The 14,953-nt window shown below is 32.7% G+C and overlaps 1 protein-coding gene and 1 pseudogene across 1 annotated transcript in view; both read left to right on the top strand.

Annotated features, from left to right (window-relative positions):
• The window catches only part of BANK1 (B cell scaffold protein with ankyrin repeats 1), a 300,120-nt gene that overhangs the window by 137,674 nt on the left and 147,493 nt on the right, over window positions 1–14,953 (top strand). The window contains exon 7 of the mRNA XM_054591683.1: window positions 2,448–2,644. Within this exon, the coding sequence (XP_054447658.1) occupies window positions 2,448–2,644 (197 nt within the window). The remainder of the gene's footprint in view (window positions 1–2,447; window positions 2,645–14,953) is intronic.
• On the top strand, window positions 3,443–3,552 carry LOC129085431 (uncharacterized; annotated as a pseudogene).

Genomic DNA, 14,953 nt, shown 5'->3' with positions numbered 1-14,953 from the left:
GAAAGAAAGAAAGAAAGAAAGAAAGAAAGAAAGAAAGAAAGAAAGGAAGGAAGGAAGGAAGGAAGGAAGGAAGGAAGGAAGGAAGGAAGGAAGGAAGGAGAAGGGAAGGAAGGAAGAAAGGAAGGAAGAAAAGAAAAGAAAAAGAAAGAAAGAAACAGAGAGAGAGAGAGAGGGACAGAGGGAGGAAGGAAGAAAAAGGAAGAGGAAAGCAGTCTAACAACAAAATGGCACTACATCCATATCAATAATCACCTTAAATGGAAATGGCTTAAATGCTCTGACCAAAGGACACAGGGTAGCTGAATGGATGAGAAAACAAGACCAATATATGTGTTACCTCCAAGAGCCCTCCTCAGATGGAAGGATACACACAAACTAAAAGTAAAGAGATGGAAAAAATATTTCATGCAAATGGAAAAAAATAAAAAAATAAAAAGTTGGAGTAGCAGTATCTATATCTGACAAAATAGACTTTACAACCAAGGCTATAGTAAGAGACAAAAAAGACACTGCATAATGACTAAATCCAAAAAGTGGATATAACCTTAGTAAACATTTATGCAATCAACATAGGAGCACCTAAATATGAAAAGCAAATCTTGATTGATAGACATTAAATGAGAGCTTGACAGAAATACAATCATAAATGGGGATTTTAACACCTCATTAACTTCAATGGATAGATCTTCCAGGCAGAAAATCAACAAAGAGACAACAGCCTTAAATGGCACACTAGATCAAATGGATTTAATTGATATCTTCAGAGCATTTCTCCCCAAAGCAGCAGGATATACACACTTCCCAACTATACATGGTACGTTTTCTAGGACAGACCACATATTAGTACATAAAACAAGTCAATAAATGTAAGAAGATTGAAATCATATCAGGCATCTTCTCTGACCACAATACTATGAAACTAGAAATAAATCACAAGAACACTGAAAAGCACTCAAAGATATGGAAGTTAAATAACGTGTTAGTAAACAATGAATGGGTCAACAATGAAATCAAAGAAGAAATCAAAATATACATTGAAACAAATGAAAATGACACTTCAATCCAAAATCTCAGACACTGGGAAAGCAACCCTCAGAGGAAATTCATAGCATTATAGGCCTATCTCAAAAAACAAGGAAATGCTCAAATAAACAATGTAACTTCGCACTTAAAGGAACTTGAAAAAGAACAACAAACAAACCCCAAAATGAGTAGAAGGAAGAATATAACAAAGATCAAAGCAGAAATAAATGAAATTGATTGTAAAAAAAATGATATAAAATATCAATGAATCCAAGAGCTGGTTCTTTGAAAAAATAAACAAGATTGACAAACCTTTAACCAGACTCCTCAAGAAAAAAATGAAAGGGCCCTAATATATAAAATCAGAAATTAAAGAAGAGAAATAACAACTGACACCAAAGAAATGCAAAGGATTGTAAGAAAATATTATGAACAACTATATGCCAATAAACTGGGCAACCTGGAAAAAATGGATAGACTACTAAAACATGCAGTCTTCCAAAGATAAACCAGGAAGAATCAGAAAGTACTGATGGAATACTACTTGGCTGTAAAAAAGAGGAAAATTTACCCTTTGCAACAGTATGGATGCACCTGGAGAACATATGATAAATTAAATAAACCGCTTAGGGAAAGGCAAAAACCATATGATTTCACTCATATATGGAATCTAATGAACAAACTGAACTAACAAGGAAAATGGGGACAGACTCATAGATGGAGCGCAGGATGACTAGTAGTGAGGGAGGTTAGGGGATGGAGGGATTGAGCAAAAAGGAAAAAGAACTCATGGACATGGACAACAGTGCAGTGATTGCTGGGGGGAAGAAGTATAAGGATGCTAAGGGTAATGAAAAAATACACAATAGAATAAATTTTAAAAAAACAAAAAATGTTATTACAACATGATGTTTTGTTTTGTTTTATTATATTTAAGAGGTTTATATTCCTTTCTAAATTAAATTTACTGATAAGTAAGTGTTACACATTAATGCTAATGAGTATATTAGTTTTTATGTATACAAGGTCTGGCCGAAGAAAGGCCTGCTTGACTGTGGTTGGTCGAGTAATAATATGAGTGTAGTAATTTATAGTTTTAGTTTGAACATTTCACCAAAATGTGATAAATGTGCTTGGGTGTGATATTGTTATGTTACAGAATTGAATGTTTATGATTTTGTAATAAAGGTTTTGTAACAAAAAGGGGGTGTTATTTGTGTTACACCTTGTTTTTTAAGACGAGAAATAGAAAGGGGAGATTCTACATTGCTAAAACCACTGACGGTTTTCTTACATGTAAACTCACATTAGAAGTCTCCCCTGCTATGTGGAAATTACTTTTAGAAGCAGATTTCATTCACTTCTTCTTAAGGGATTGCAGATATGATAAAAACATTAAATTATATTAATTTTTATGCTTACAGATACTAATTTCAAAGAACTTCCAACTCTTCTCCACTGTGCAGCAAAATTTGGCTTAAAGAACTTGGCTATTCATTTGCTTCAATGTTCAGGAGCAACCTGGGCGTCTCAGATGAAAAATTGGGAAGGTTCAGATCCAGCACATATTGCTGAAAGGCATGGTCACAAAGAACTCAAGAAAATCTTTGAAGACTTCTCAGTGAGTTTTTTCCTCTTATTTTATCTCTAACAGTCTTTATAAAATGAGCATGTGTATCTGTCTTTGTGTGTGCACACATTCACTGCCCCTCTGAAAATGATGCTACTATGCAGCTAGTTGGTAGAGTCTGTTGGTTTTGAGTCACTCATTGTCTTAGAAAAGCATTTTGCAAAATCAGTCAGCTTATTTTAGTATTGCTGTAAACCATCTCTGACTCCACACACCCACCTTTAAGTAGCCTTTTTGAAACTTATGTGGTCCTTGTGGTGTCTGTATATCCTGTTTGATATTGGAGAGGAGATAGTGAGAAGAAAATTTAAAAAACTTATTACCTTTATTCTTTTGTTCAAAAGTCTAAATATGACATTATTAGGTACAGAAGGGTTTATATAAATGCTCACGTTGTCTCTCCCTTCAGCATTATCTTTCCACTTTCTATAACCTTTGACTATTCTCTTATATTCGGTTCTTCCTACTCCTACAAATACATATAAATAAAAAAAAAGAGTATTTATTCCTTCAAATTGTATCAACTTAATAAGGACAAAGAAATCATGATTTAAAATAAACATGGTAAGTTTAAAAAAATTATTAGGCACATAAAAGAAGATCAGTAATTATTAGGTTAAAGGAATACATTCTAATAATCATTCAAAAAATCTATCCCATAAAAAGTTAATTCATGTTGCTTAAATATGTTTCTCACTTATGACTCCTTTTCTCTCTTTGTTAAGTCTCAGGTCCTTATTATGTAGGTTGAAGACCTAAATTTCAGGACAGTTGTGTTGAAGAATATTAGTTTTGTAAGAATGCAACCAAGGGAAGCATTTCAAGGAAGGAATACTACCTTAGTACATAAAACACATTTTATGTTTTCATAATCAACTTTAGAAAAGCAATAATTTTCTGTTTGTAACAAAAGTATGCATATTTTGCTCAAGAAAGTAAATTGTAATTCTGATGGCTCTTAAGGAAATATAGTAAGACAATGGTTCTGTTGGTGAATTTGTCAAAATTTGAGTTCTTGTAAAATAAATAATTATTGCCCATAAGCATTTAATATAAAACATTGAAAGTTATAAATAGCTTCTGGTCATTTTAGCATTTATTCTGATTATTAGATTAAGTCAGTGTCATATTATACTTCTAAAAATCATTGGTATTCATGATTTTGAGAGAACAAAATAACAACTAATGTAAACTTTTTCTTTCATTTTAAGAAATAGCGAAATAGTTATCAGAAGAGCATGTATGTCACTATCTGGATTTATAATAGGATATATTTTTTCTGTATTTAAATACAGAGCATAAAGTTTTATAATAAAATTAATAAACTATTAGATTTTAATCTATGTCCTTCAAGTATAGAATAAGCATTATTTTTATTCCTGGAAAGTATTTAGGTTGTAATTCTTACATATTTGATGAGTGCATACATTTTAGTAATTAGCCACCGTGTGTTGCCATTGACCAAAGGAACATGGAAACATTGACTCAGGTAAAACAATGACTCAATTCAGCCTTGCATACTTTGGCCCATGATACTGTTAATTCAGCTACATCTCAATTCTCTACAACCCCTTTCTCAAATTATTAACCACTGGTGGACTTCAGTTAAATTTTCCCCTAAAAACTGTTCAGTACTCAGAGTTACTTTCTAAGATAAACCCTGATTTTCAAAGATTGAAGTTTCCACCTCTAGGTCTCCAGGGAGGACTCCGCTTTTAACAGTTGGAGCCCCATGCAAACCACACATGCTCCATAAATAACATAATGCTGTATAATAATGACAACGATATGACAGTGAGTATGAGCAAAGGATTTGATGGAGATGGGAAATACTTTCTCTCCCACATCCTCTAGATATTTATACCTCTGCTCCTGTAATAATAGTGCTAATATAATTTGACTGCGTTCATTGTCTTTAGGTGACTACTCATTCTTTTATAGTGGCTGCATTCAGTGTTGCCAAGTTATATTTGATAATTAATCTATGAAATTTGTTAAATGATTTTCCATCTCTTAGTAAGGTGTCACATTTGTCTACTATAGAATGTCTAGAGTAGACATTATAGTTATAGGTACAATGGATCAATTATTTTGTGAATGTTCTGCTGTCAGCAAGGACATGAATGTAGCTGTTGAAAGGGACAGCAGATTTTTAAGGGCATTTTATGGCTATGGATAATTTGGAGTACAATAATTTTGTAAGCCACCAAAGGCCTTTGGCAAATGTGTGTTTTGGAAAATGAGAACATATGTATTAGGTCACAACAAAGAAAGAAAAATGTGTTTCCTATTGATTTATTCTTCTAATTATTTATTTTATTTAGTATAAATCCAAAAGTCATAGCTTTTTATGCTTCGTAATCACATGTTGAAATTTTATATTCTAAATTATGGAACCTATGTCTTTTTATGAGCATATCTAAACTGGTAGAGAAAAATATGCAATCTCAGATACTGTTAAATATTTTATTCTTTAACAATATTTACTTGGCTTTAATGTTATAATCACATATGATAGATCTGATTATCACATATACATTTAAATTTTCCATGAACTATTGTTTAAGAATTATTGAAAGAAGTAGATATTCTTTCATGTTTGAGGTTTACAGTCTACCAATGGTCCTTTCAATACCTTCAATGGTATTGAAGAAATATATATTTTTAAGTTCAAACATATTTTACCCCCAGATAATTTACTTATTTGTTCAGTTATTATTTAATCAATCAGTGAAATATTGTACATTTTAGGTTCTCAAAGGGAGTTATAAAACAGTAAATTTGGTTATTACTGAATAAAGTGAGTGGAAGGAAAAAAACCTCATTATTTTTAGAAATACAGAAAAAAAAGAGAGCCTTTAGCATGCATTCATAAACAAACAAGTGCCATCTAGATCTCAGTGTTAGCTATGTGAAGGAGGAAAAGAAGAAGGAGCCTCAAATCACATTTCTTGCATTTCTTCAAGATGTTTTTCCTCTGAGAGGTTAATAATTTGTATACAACCTATGAACAGAGCCTCTTCATTATGAATGAGTAATTTTCACATTTTAATAAGTTATCTAATTAACACCTACATTTCTTTCATGTTTTCAGTACTGCTAAAGAAAACAATACCATATATTTCTATAATCTATAAGGTCTTTCAAATAATTTGGTACTCCGTTTTCAGTTTCTGATAATATCTCCTGGGAGAATTAATATGAAAAGTATCTGGACAAACAGAAGTGTTAGTATTTAAATCCACTGTTGGGTGTGAACTGCAATTTGCTTTAACAGAATTCTTGAGGACATCCCCAGACTATTTCACATGCCAAAGAGCAATATTGAAAATGAATTCAGTCCTTTAAAAACTTACCTTTTCAACCAAAAATACCTGAAATATGAAAATAAACTGGAACTTGGCCACTGATTAAGAGATACTTTGTGATTTAAGATAAAGCATACAGCAAAAATTAGAATGTTTTCTAAACAAAGTAATATATGATATTCCTTTCTTTTATCTTGAGCATGTCATGCCATGCATTTAGAACTCTTATACATCACTGTGTAAGTAGAAAGGAAAATAATACTTCTCTGTGGGGTCCCTATGAGATTGCAGAACCAGCAGATACTTACTTAAATTAGGACAATATCCAGATGGTGTCTTCCTTCTTCCGCCACAGTGTTCACTAATATAGTTTGTTGTGTCTGTTAATAAGATCTTAGTCATAAACAATCTGAATTTAAGTTGAATTTAAGAAATAGAAAGTTACTCTTCCATGCACTTTCTCTAGATGGCTTTTTAGGAGACTTCTGACTGGGAATCTTTCTATTGCTCTGGACAGTAATGGGAATCCGGAGACATCTTGCTCTTATTGACTCACCTAGACACTCTGTTTGCCCCTGTGGACAGTGGACTGATGTGAGTGAAAGGGGAAGAGAAAATAAGAGAGAACAAGGCAGAGGGAGAGAAAGAGAGAGAGAGAGAGATTGAGTATGTTGCCCTCTAGTGTGTGTATTTGGCTGACAGGCAATAACCATGATCTCTTTCAAATGGTCAAGGGTTTGGAATGAAGGTACAGAGGGGTAGAGGTTGAATCATTTAGAGTTATCTCTAATATAAAGCAGTGATTGACTAACTGGTACAGAGAACCAGTTACTCAGAAAACAGGCTTCTTTATGTGTTTAGGCCAGCAAATATTCACTATGCTTGGCCCTTAGTTCTCTCATCCTTAGTATTGTTTGTTTGGCACTTTATATACTGTTATGTTCTCTAGTCGACTGTTACAGTTCATTTAGTATATATTAGTATACTAATTAAGTCTAAATGGTAGCATACCCTGCTTTGCCTATGTAGTTTTTATTCTTGTAAGTCTAGAAGCTGATTACATGTAATGGTTCTCCTTTCTCCCCACATCAAATGTAGCAGAGATGCTCACTCATTGATAGGGCAGAAGGCAAGCTTTAAAATTAAGCACTTTTTTGATCTCACTTACATAATAATATACTTAACTAGATCTAATGTTTTAAATAAAATAATTGTTTATATTCTCTCTGTATTCAATATTTTTTGAAGTTTGGTTTTAGAGAATTCAGAGACAAATAGACAAACCGCTGTCTTCAGCATGTATTTTTGATAGGCTAGACTACAATGAATTTTAGAAGCCTGGCCTTTGTTCAATATTGATGTTCTGGTATAATTGAAAAAACTGGAACAAGTCACATAACTGCGCTTGACTGATGCATTACAAATTCATGTCTCAGTTAAGTTTTTGGAGCTACTTAGCAATCTCTTTCTAAAATCTCATTAAAAGAACCATAGTGGCTATCACAGAACTTTACTTTTCCCTAAGTCCTCAAACCCAGTTTTGATACTCCAACTCTGCACCTCTAAACATCCTGTTAAATTGCTTCAACCCCCTCTCTTCTTAGTCACATTTTCAATCTTTCTCTACTCATAGGGCCTTGGGATTCAGCCAGGTCTGGATTTGAATCCTAATTTCATCAAATACCAAGTTTGTGGGATGAGGGGACCAACCTCTGTTTTCTTTCAGTTTCAGTTTCTTTATCTGCAAATTGGAAAAATAATTCTTTACATAGTGTTTTAGGACTTGAGATACATATGAAAATATTAAATATATAGTAGATACATAATATATGGCACAACATATACCTTATTTTGTTAGAACTCACCATCAATCACACCCATACCTTCTCTTTCTCTTATATCATTAATCTCTCCCATTAAACTGACAAATAGAAGATACATAAACACTCTCTCTCTCTCTCTCTCTCTCTCTCTCTCTCTCTCACAGTCCCCAAAACCCTGCTTTCTCTTCCATCTCTTTTTCAATGCCAAAATTAACTGAAAGAATGGTCTACACCAGCTGCCTCTTCATTTCACTCATTTCTAGCTTCCTAATAATCAAAGCTTTGGCCCACTGAAGGTGCTCTGTCAAAGGCCATGAATAATATATCATATATCAGATCTGTTGGATTCCTTCCAGATGTTCTTTGGCTCAAGCTTTGGCACTGGTTTTCTTGACCTTGCCTTCTTCCCAAATCTCCACTGACCCCTTGTTACTTTCTTCTCACTCCATCAGCTAAGATTCTTTCTACACAGTCTTCTCTTGTGATTGATAGCTAAACCAAGGTCTTTGATCGGATCTTTCTCATGTCTTAAGATTCTAGTTTCAGTTTGTAGGCCGAAAATGTCCACATAGATATATGACAAGCATCTAGATATCAATATACCCAAATATCCTTTTGCCTCATCCTGGTTAATGGCATAGTCATCTGCATATTGACTTGGTATAAAACTTGAAAGTCATTTTCAACTCCTATTAAGGTAGTCATAAATGTCATTTACAAGGACTAACTATGTGCAAACCCTGGGCATAACTCTAATTCCATTATCTCATTTACACTTCCACGCTGCACATAAGTTTACTATTTCTCATTTTTCATGTGAGGAAATAGACATAGAGATGAAGTAACTTGCCCAAAGTCACTCAGCTAAAAATATGTCCAACTAAATCTTGAACCCATTTGTATAACCTTTCTCTCCCTCAAACAACCCCCTTCAAGGCTATCAATTCGGTCACCGTATCTCAACAGTTTTACTTAACTGTAATCTATTGCATCTGCTCCCTTATTTTTATTCTCTCTGTGGCTCCCTTGGTTTATACCTTTTTTTTTCTCTCTTTTGGTCTTCTCCCCTGAAAAGTCCTAAAAGGTCTTCTTTTCTAGTCTTTGTAGCATCAAGCCATCCCATATCAGGCCATCTACCAAGAACCCACCACAGAGTAGACCAGCCCACCATTTTAGCCTCATCTTTAACTGCACATCTCAGTCACTGAAGTCCATTTGTCCTTCTTTTATTACATTATTTCAGGCTATTGACTTGGCTTACAATTCCCTTCTTCCTAACTAAAATATTCTGATCTCTTAACCATGATGAATCTGAGTTCAAACTCCATCTACTTCAGAAAACATCAAAGAAAGAGGTTATAAGTGTCTATCTCCACAGCATACCTCTAATCCCCATTGCAAATTTTAGCATACTCTAGAAACATTGTGAGAAAGAAGCTGAGAACATACACTTTGGAGCCTCCTGCCTAGGTCTAAACACTGGCTCTGTCTGCTATTTTCTAGCTAGGTAACTTTAAGCGAGTCACTTCCTCTTTCTATGCTCCAGCTTCCTCAGCTGTAAAATGCAGATAAAGATAACACCTTTCTTCATGGTACAGTTACAATTATTAAATGTAAGTATATATAAAGACCATGTACAACAACCTGATAAATAATGAGTACTCAGTAAATGTTACGTGTTATTATGTATTATTCTTTTGTTATTCAGTCTTGGAAGACCCTTTTGTGGAACTTCTTATAGTTTTAAGTAAATACTGGTGAATTTTCAATATTTGTATTTATTTATTATAGGTTCTTTTTCCTGACTCATTAATAGATTATGAATTCTGTGAAGGCGTGGCCAGTTTTATCTCATTTACAACAGTATCAACAATACCCAAAATAGTTTTTGGAAAATACTGTAGGTTTACTATTTACATGTTGAAATGAATTAAACAGTCAATCAGTGTTGATTTTGTCAACTTCTCAGTTCCTGGAGGCAAGTACTATGCTCCATTTGTTCCATATTTTCGTTGCACTGATCATAATGTCTTTCAGTTTGTAGATAATAAGTGTTTGTTGAATAACAATAGCAAAGGCTCTTTTCCTGAGGAAAAAGTTGTGAAAGCATTATTTGGATAAGTTCAATCAAGGTCATGGCAACCATGCACAAAGACTAGGGAAACTGTGGCTAAAAAAAAAGGGCAAAGATTTATTCAAGGGTTTTAGGATATGCAAATCAGAGCCACAACCAAGCAATACCCAGAGTATTCCAAAGAAGCAAAAAAAGATGAAAATTTTTATACTAATATTACTTCTTGAGAATATTCAGCCCTGCATTTTGAGAGTCTGCATTGATCCAAGATGAGATTCCCATAGATGATGAGTGATGTGGAAAATGGATGTCTGTTGGTTCTTCACAGGGTTATCTACAGGACATATATAACCTCCAGGAACTGATGCACAAGTGAAAAAGTTCAAAAGTTCAAGTTCTCAGGCTAAAGTAAGAATAGAATCCTTTCCTCATGCTTCATTCTACTTGATTTTAGTAATTTAGCAGCTTAACTATAATGACTCCATTTTTCTTCACTATTTCTTCAGTCAGAAAGTAATGTTATTTTTCTGTAGTTATTTAAGAAGAGTGACTATGGGAAAGTAAAATTTAAAAAGAAGAAACATTAGTCACTCCCCCCACAAAAAAATATCTAGTAGCTTCCAGGAACTTACCATTAGTGAAAGAGATATTTAACACTGTTCATTATCATGGTAGAAGTGGTTTTGATCTTGGCAAATATTCCAGTGTTTTAGTGTCAGTACACACACTTAATCTTTTTGAGACTCTCTCCAAATCCTCCACAAACAACTTTTTTCTCTTATTCTTAAGAACTAGATTCAGGCCAATGCAATGCATTAAAACATTATCCAGAATGTTTCCCCCATCATTTATCTAAATATCTAGAGCTATTTTGTGACTTTATTTTAATATTTTCTTACTAAAATTTATTTTCTTAGAGACAGAATATCTAGATTTGCCAGTTTTCCAGTTTGTAAAATATTTATTCTGGCATTATTAGTCATTTATATAACAAATCAATGACAAAGTATGTGCTTGTTATTTTACTGCAAATGGCCAGAGATGAAAAGAGATTATATACTTCTGTTGTCAATATCAAAGAACTAAGTGGTTTCATTTCATATATGTTATTGTCCATTTAATGAATTCTGCAGCCGGTGACCAATTACTGAACATAAGGATGCTATTTATTACATTTCCTGAGTAGTAAGCATAGTTACTATGGATGATTTTAATAAATGCTCTTGAGTAGTGGAATTATAAATACCATACATTTTGAGCAAGACTTAAAGAACACAACTATGAAAATATCCAAGATCAGAATGGGGTTGTTTTTACTTTCCTGATGGTGAACATTTGCCATGAAATTATGAATTGGCTGTTCACATTAAGTCTACTGAATTAAGATCCTTGAGATTAGTGGCATTGTTCCTATAACATTATCTGAAAGGCATATTGATCCTTATTCAGATCAAATACATTCTTTTTGTTTCATATAGATCTGACTCAAGAAAAGAAGAGAAAGAAGAGAAAACAAACTAGCCTTTGTTCAGTGCTTCTGTATCAAGCATTGCGCTTGGTGCTGTCATATTACATCCTTATACTAATCTGTGTGAATTGGGTATTTTCACTACCATTTTACAGATCACAGCTTCAGAAACTGCTAATTGTTTGGAGCTATGCACTAATCTAGCAGAGCTGTATTTCTCACTTAAGCTCAACTATTTTCCATTTAATGCTTTTTTAAACTAATGCCTTTCTCTGTTTTCCTAAAAATTATAGATCATTAAAGTATTATATTTCATACTCATCTTCAGTATTTATATTCTGATTGTACACAAGTATATCTATAACTCTGTTATAGATATGAATCTTATATTAAAACAGTACTATTGTTAGATCCCAGAAATAAGAGACAAAGCTCTTCCCACATGTAGGAAAAGGCTAAAATTCAATTCAGAAATACATTTCAATTGGGATGTTAAATACTTTTTTACCATTTTGATTTTAAAAATGACTTGAGGTAACAAATATAGAAGACTTTTCACCTCAAAACAATTATGTAAGAAGTAAATTAATATCTTGTGTTGTATTATAGCCTATTGTATTTAAATGAAACAATCTCTAACAGAGCAGCATGTAGTCATTTTGGGTTGGATTGAGATTTGCCTGAGGAAAAAAAAAACAGTTATAGGGTTTATAGAGAAGCACATAAATTTAACTCCTGGTTGTAACTGCATTTTCATTTAATGGAAAAAGAATATTTCTATGTCAAAGGAAAAAATGTGTAATAATTTCTCTCCTTAAATCATGAATGCTTAAAGCTGAAGCCCCTTGGTGGCAGTGCACTCAAAGAACAAAGTATCTCAGGCAAAAGCAAGTCCCCTTGGTGCAGAATTTGTTCACAACAAATAAAGCAATAACTAGTATCCCAGCAAATAATGAAGTAGGCGAATGTAAAAATGTCCAAAACATCTTCATAAATATTAAAAGACTCAGAAATGGAAGGCAGTGTCATAATTGTAAAAATTAAAATCACATGGAATTTTCCTAAGAAGATAAATCATGAACTGAATTTTAAATAAAAATCATTTAATGGAAAAATATGAAGGATACATCTAGGTGAAAGGAATGAAGTGTGCAATTGTGGGGAGAAGGCAGAGAGAGCAAATGTAGGCTCTAACTTGGACCAGAAAACCTAGTCATCTTATGTCATTTTTTTCATAAGATATACAGAGTCTGGCAGAAGTAAGGCCTGCCTGAATGTGCAGGGTAATAACATGAGTGCATTAATTTATAGTTTTAATTTGAACATTTCACCTAAAATGTCATGTGGCGTGCTTAAGTGTGTTATTGCTAGTTACAGAATTACATGCTTATGATTTTATAATAAAAGATTTTGTAATAAGAAGGGGGCAGTATGTGTGCTGGACGATGTATCTTAGCTTCTTGTTTACAATAATGAATTAAGGATGGTGAAACTATTTTTAAAAAAGCTTTAAAAGTTAAAATGTGATTTCAGTAAAATATGTACCAAGAAATGTTTTTATTTTTATTTTTTAATTTATAAATCATGTCTATTCTATTACAGCTCTCTCAGTTTTTCCCCCTTTACCTCCCTCCACCCATTCCACCCCTACCCCCCCGCTCCCACAGTCAGTTCTCACTCTATTGTCCATGTCTAAGGGTCGTTCATACATGTTCTTTCTCTAGTCCCTTCCCCTTCTTTCCAAGAAATGTTTTTAAAGCTCAAAAGAGTCAACACATTCATATTAGGTATTTAAAAATATAGGCAATATGATTTATTTTTACTAAAAATTAAAAGATGCAGTGAAATAAATCTTGATGCTCTTCATTCAGTCTTCCCTTTTTGTAGAATTATTCTGCAAAAATGTCATTTTTTATCACTTCAAGGGAAAAAAGTTTAAATAAAATAGAAAGAAGAAAAGAGAGAGATTGCCATTTATTGGTGGTCTTGATTGGTTGCAGAATACCATAAAATAAACCACATTGTAAGACAGAGACAGGCAGACAGACAACAGTGCCTTTTAAAGGAATCATTATTATTTTTACAGTTCAAATTAGTATTAATTATTATTAATAAAAGTAAAGTAATATTTGAAAATAGATTTGTTGACTTTAATGCTTTACGTTTGGAAGTCATGGATATCCAATAAATTAATGCATAGAATTCAATAAATACTGGTTATTTTCACAAAAATATAATCAAGGCACTTAACATCTGCTAAAATCTACTTAGCTTTCCTGTTCTATTACTTAAGTGTGTACTTTTCTAAGAGTTTAATTTGGTTCTTATTTTTTATTCAGCTCTTATTCTTTATATGTTCATTTTGAATTTATAAATAAGTAGTTGATATTTTAAGAACCTAAAATACAATTATATATTCATTTTCATTTTCCTTTCTTAAAATGATTAGGATATGAATGCCTCTTGTAAGTCAACATCTACATTTTAAATAACTCACTGGGTCAGAAATTTCTTATCAGTGAATCACTTTTCTATGCCAACCTGTGGTTTTGCCCTTAAAGACTTCATTATGATTTTACAGAGATCCTATCTACCTTTTTATAAATATTTCAGGGAATTAAATCTGAATAAAGAATGCAGAAGACAATATTCTAGGAAAAGTATATGAATCTAAATACCAACTTTCTTTCATGTTGTATTGATATATGTTATACCAACAGTGGTACAGAAATAAATTTCATATTTAGTACATTTCAACAAGAAAATGAATCTATATTTTTCTTTCAATTTAAAAGTAATGCATGTTATTTCAGAATATCTGAAAAATACAGAGAAATATAAAAGTTATTTAAAAACCCCACCTTCTAGAAATACCACTTTAAATATTTTAATGTGTTGCTTTGCATTCATCTTTGGAAATTTAAATAAATTTAAATGACCCCGAAGCCATTATTAGGCAGAAGGCTTTCAGATTATAATCATTCCTAGGAATTTTACAGTAACAAATTTCTTATATTGTTTCTAGTAGCAGGTGGTTCCATGCTCTGGCTTCTTTTTTGTATTTCCAGATTCTGGTTGGTAGCATCCTCCTCTAGCTATGTTGACATTTCCTCACAATGTTGACATTTTCCCTTTATTCCCACACAAATACCATTCACAGAAGACTTCTGTATGAATAGCACATATTACTAAAAGTTTAGAGCCATGGAAGGAGTTTCACTGTACCAATGAGCTTGGCAGTAATCTTCACCAATAATGATCAACCCCTTTGCCTCCAAACACTCCCCTAAAACAAGTCTTCTCTTCTCTCGTAAACCCCCAAGAGTATGGTCATCTTATATCATTCCCATCAATGTCTGTCCTTAAAATATTATTTTCTTCTTCAAACAATTTATCAAGGATTTCAAAGAAAGTAAAAGAAGAATCCTGGTGTGAGCTCTTAAGATATATATAGATACAGATATAGATATAGATGTGTAGATATAGATAGATATAGGTATATAGATGTATAGATATGCTATGCATTACTTTTACAAACATATTATAAAACATTTTATATTATGAGGTTTTTAAATTATATTTTATCGATTATGTTTACAGTTGTCCTGATTTTCTCCCTTTGCCCAC

The sequence above is a fragment of the Pteronotus mesoamericanus genome, unplaced genomic scaffold (genome assembly GCF_021234165.1).
Source record: "Pteronotus mesoamericanus isolate MK-2021 breed Mesoamerican mustached bat unplaced genomic scaffold, CSHL_Meso_final scaffold_232, whole genome shotgun sequence".
Taxonomy (NCBI): domain Eukaryota; kingdom Metazoa; phylum Chordata; class Mammalia; order Chiroptera; family Mormoopidae; genus Pteronotus; species Pteronotus mesoamericanus.
The sequence above is the reverse complement of the archived record's forward strand: the minus strand, read 5'-3'. Positions and strand labels throughout refer to the sequence as shown.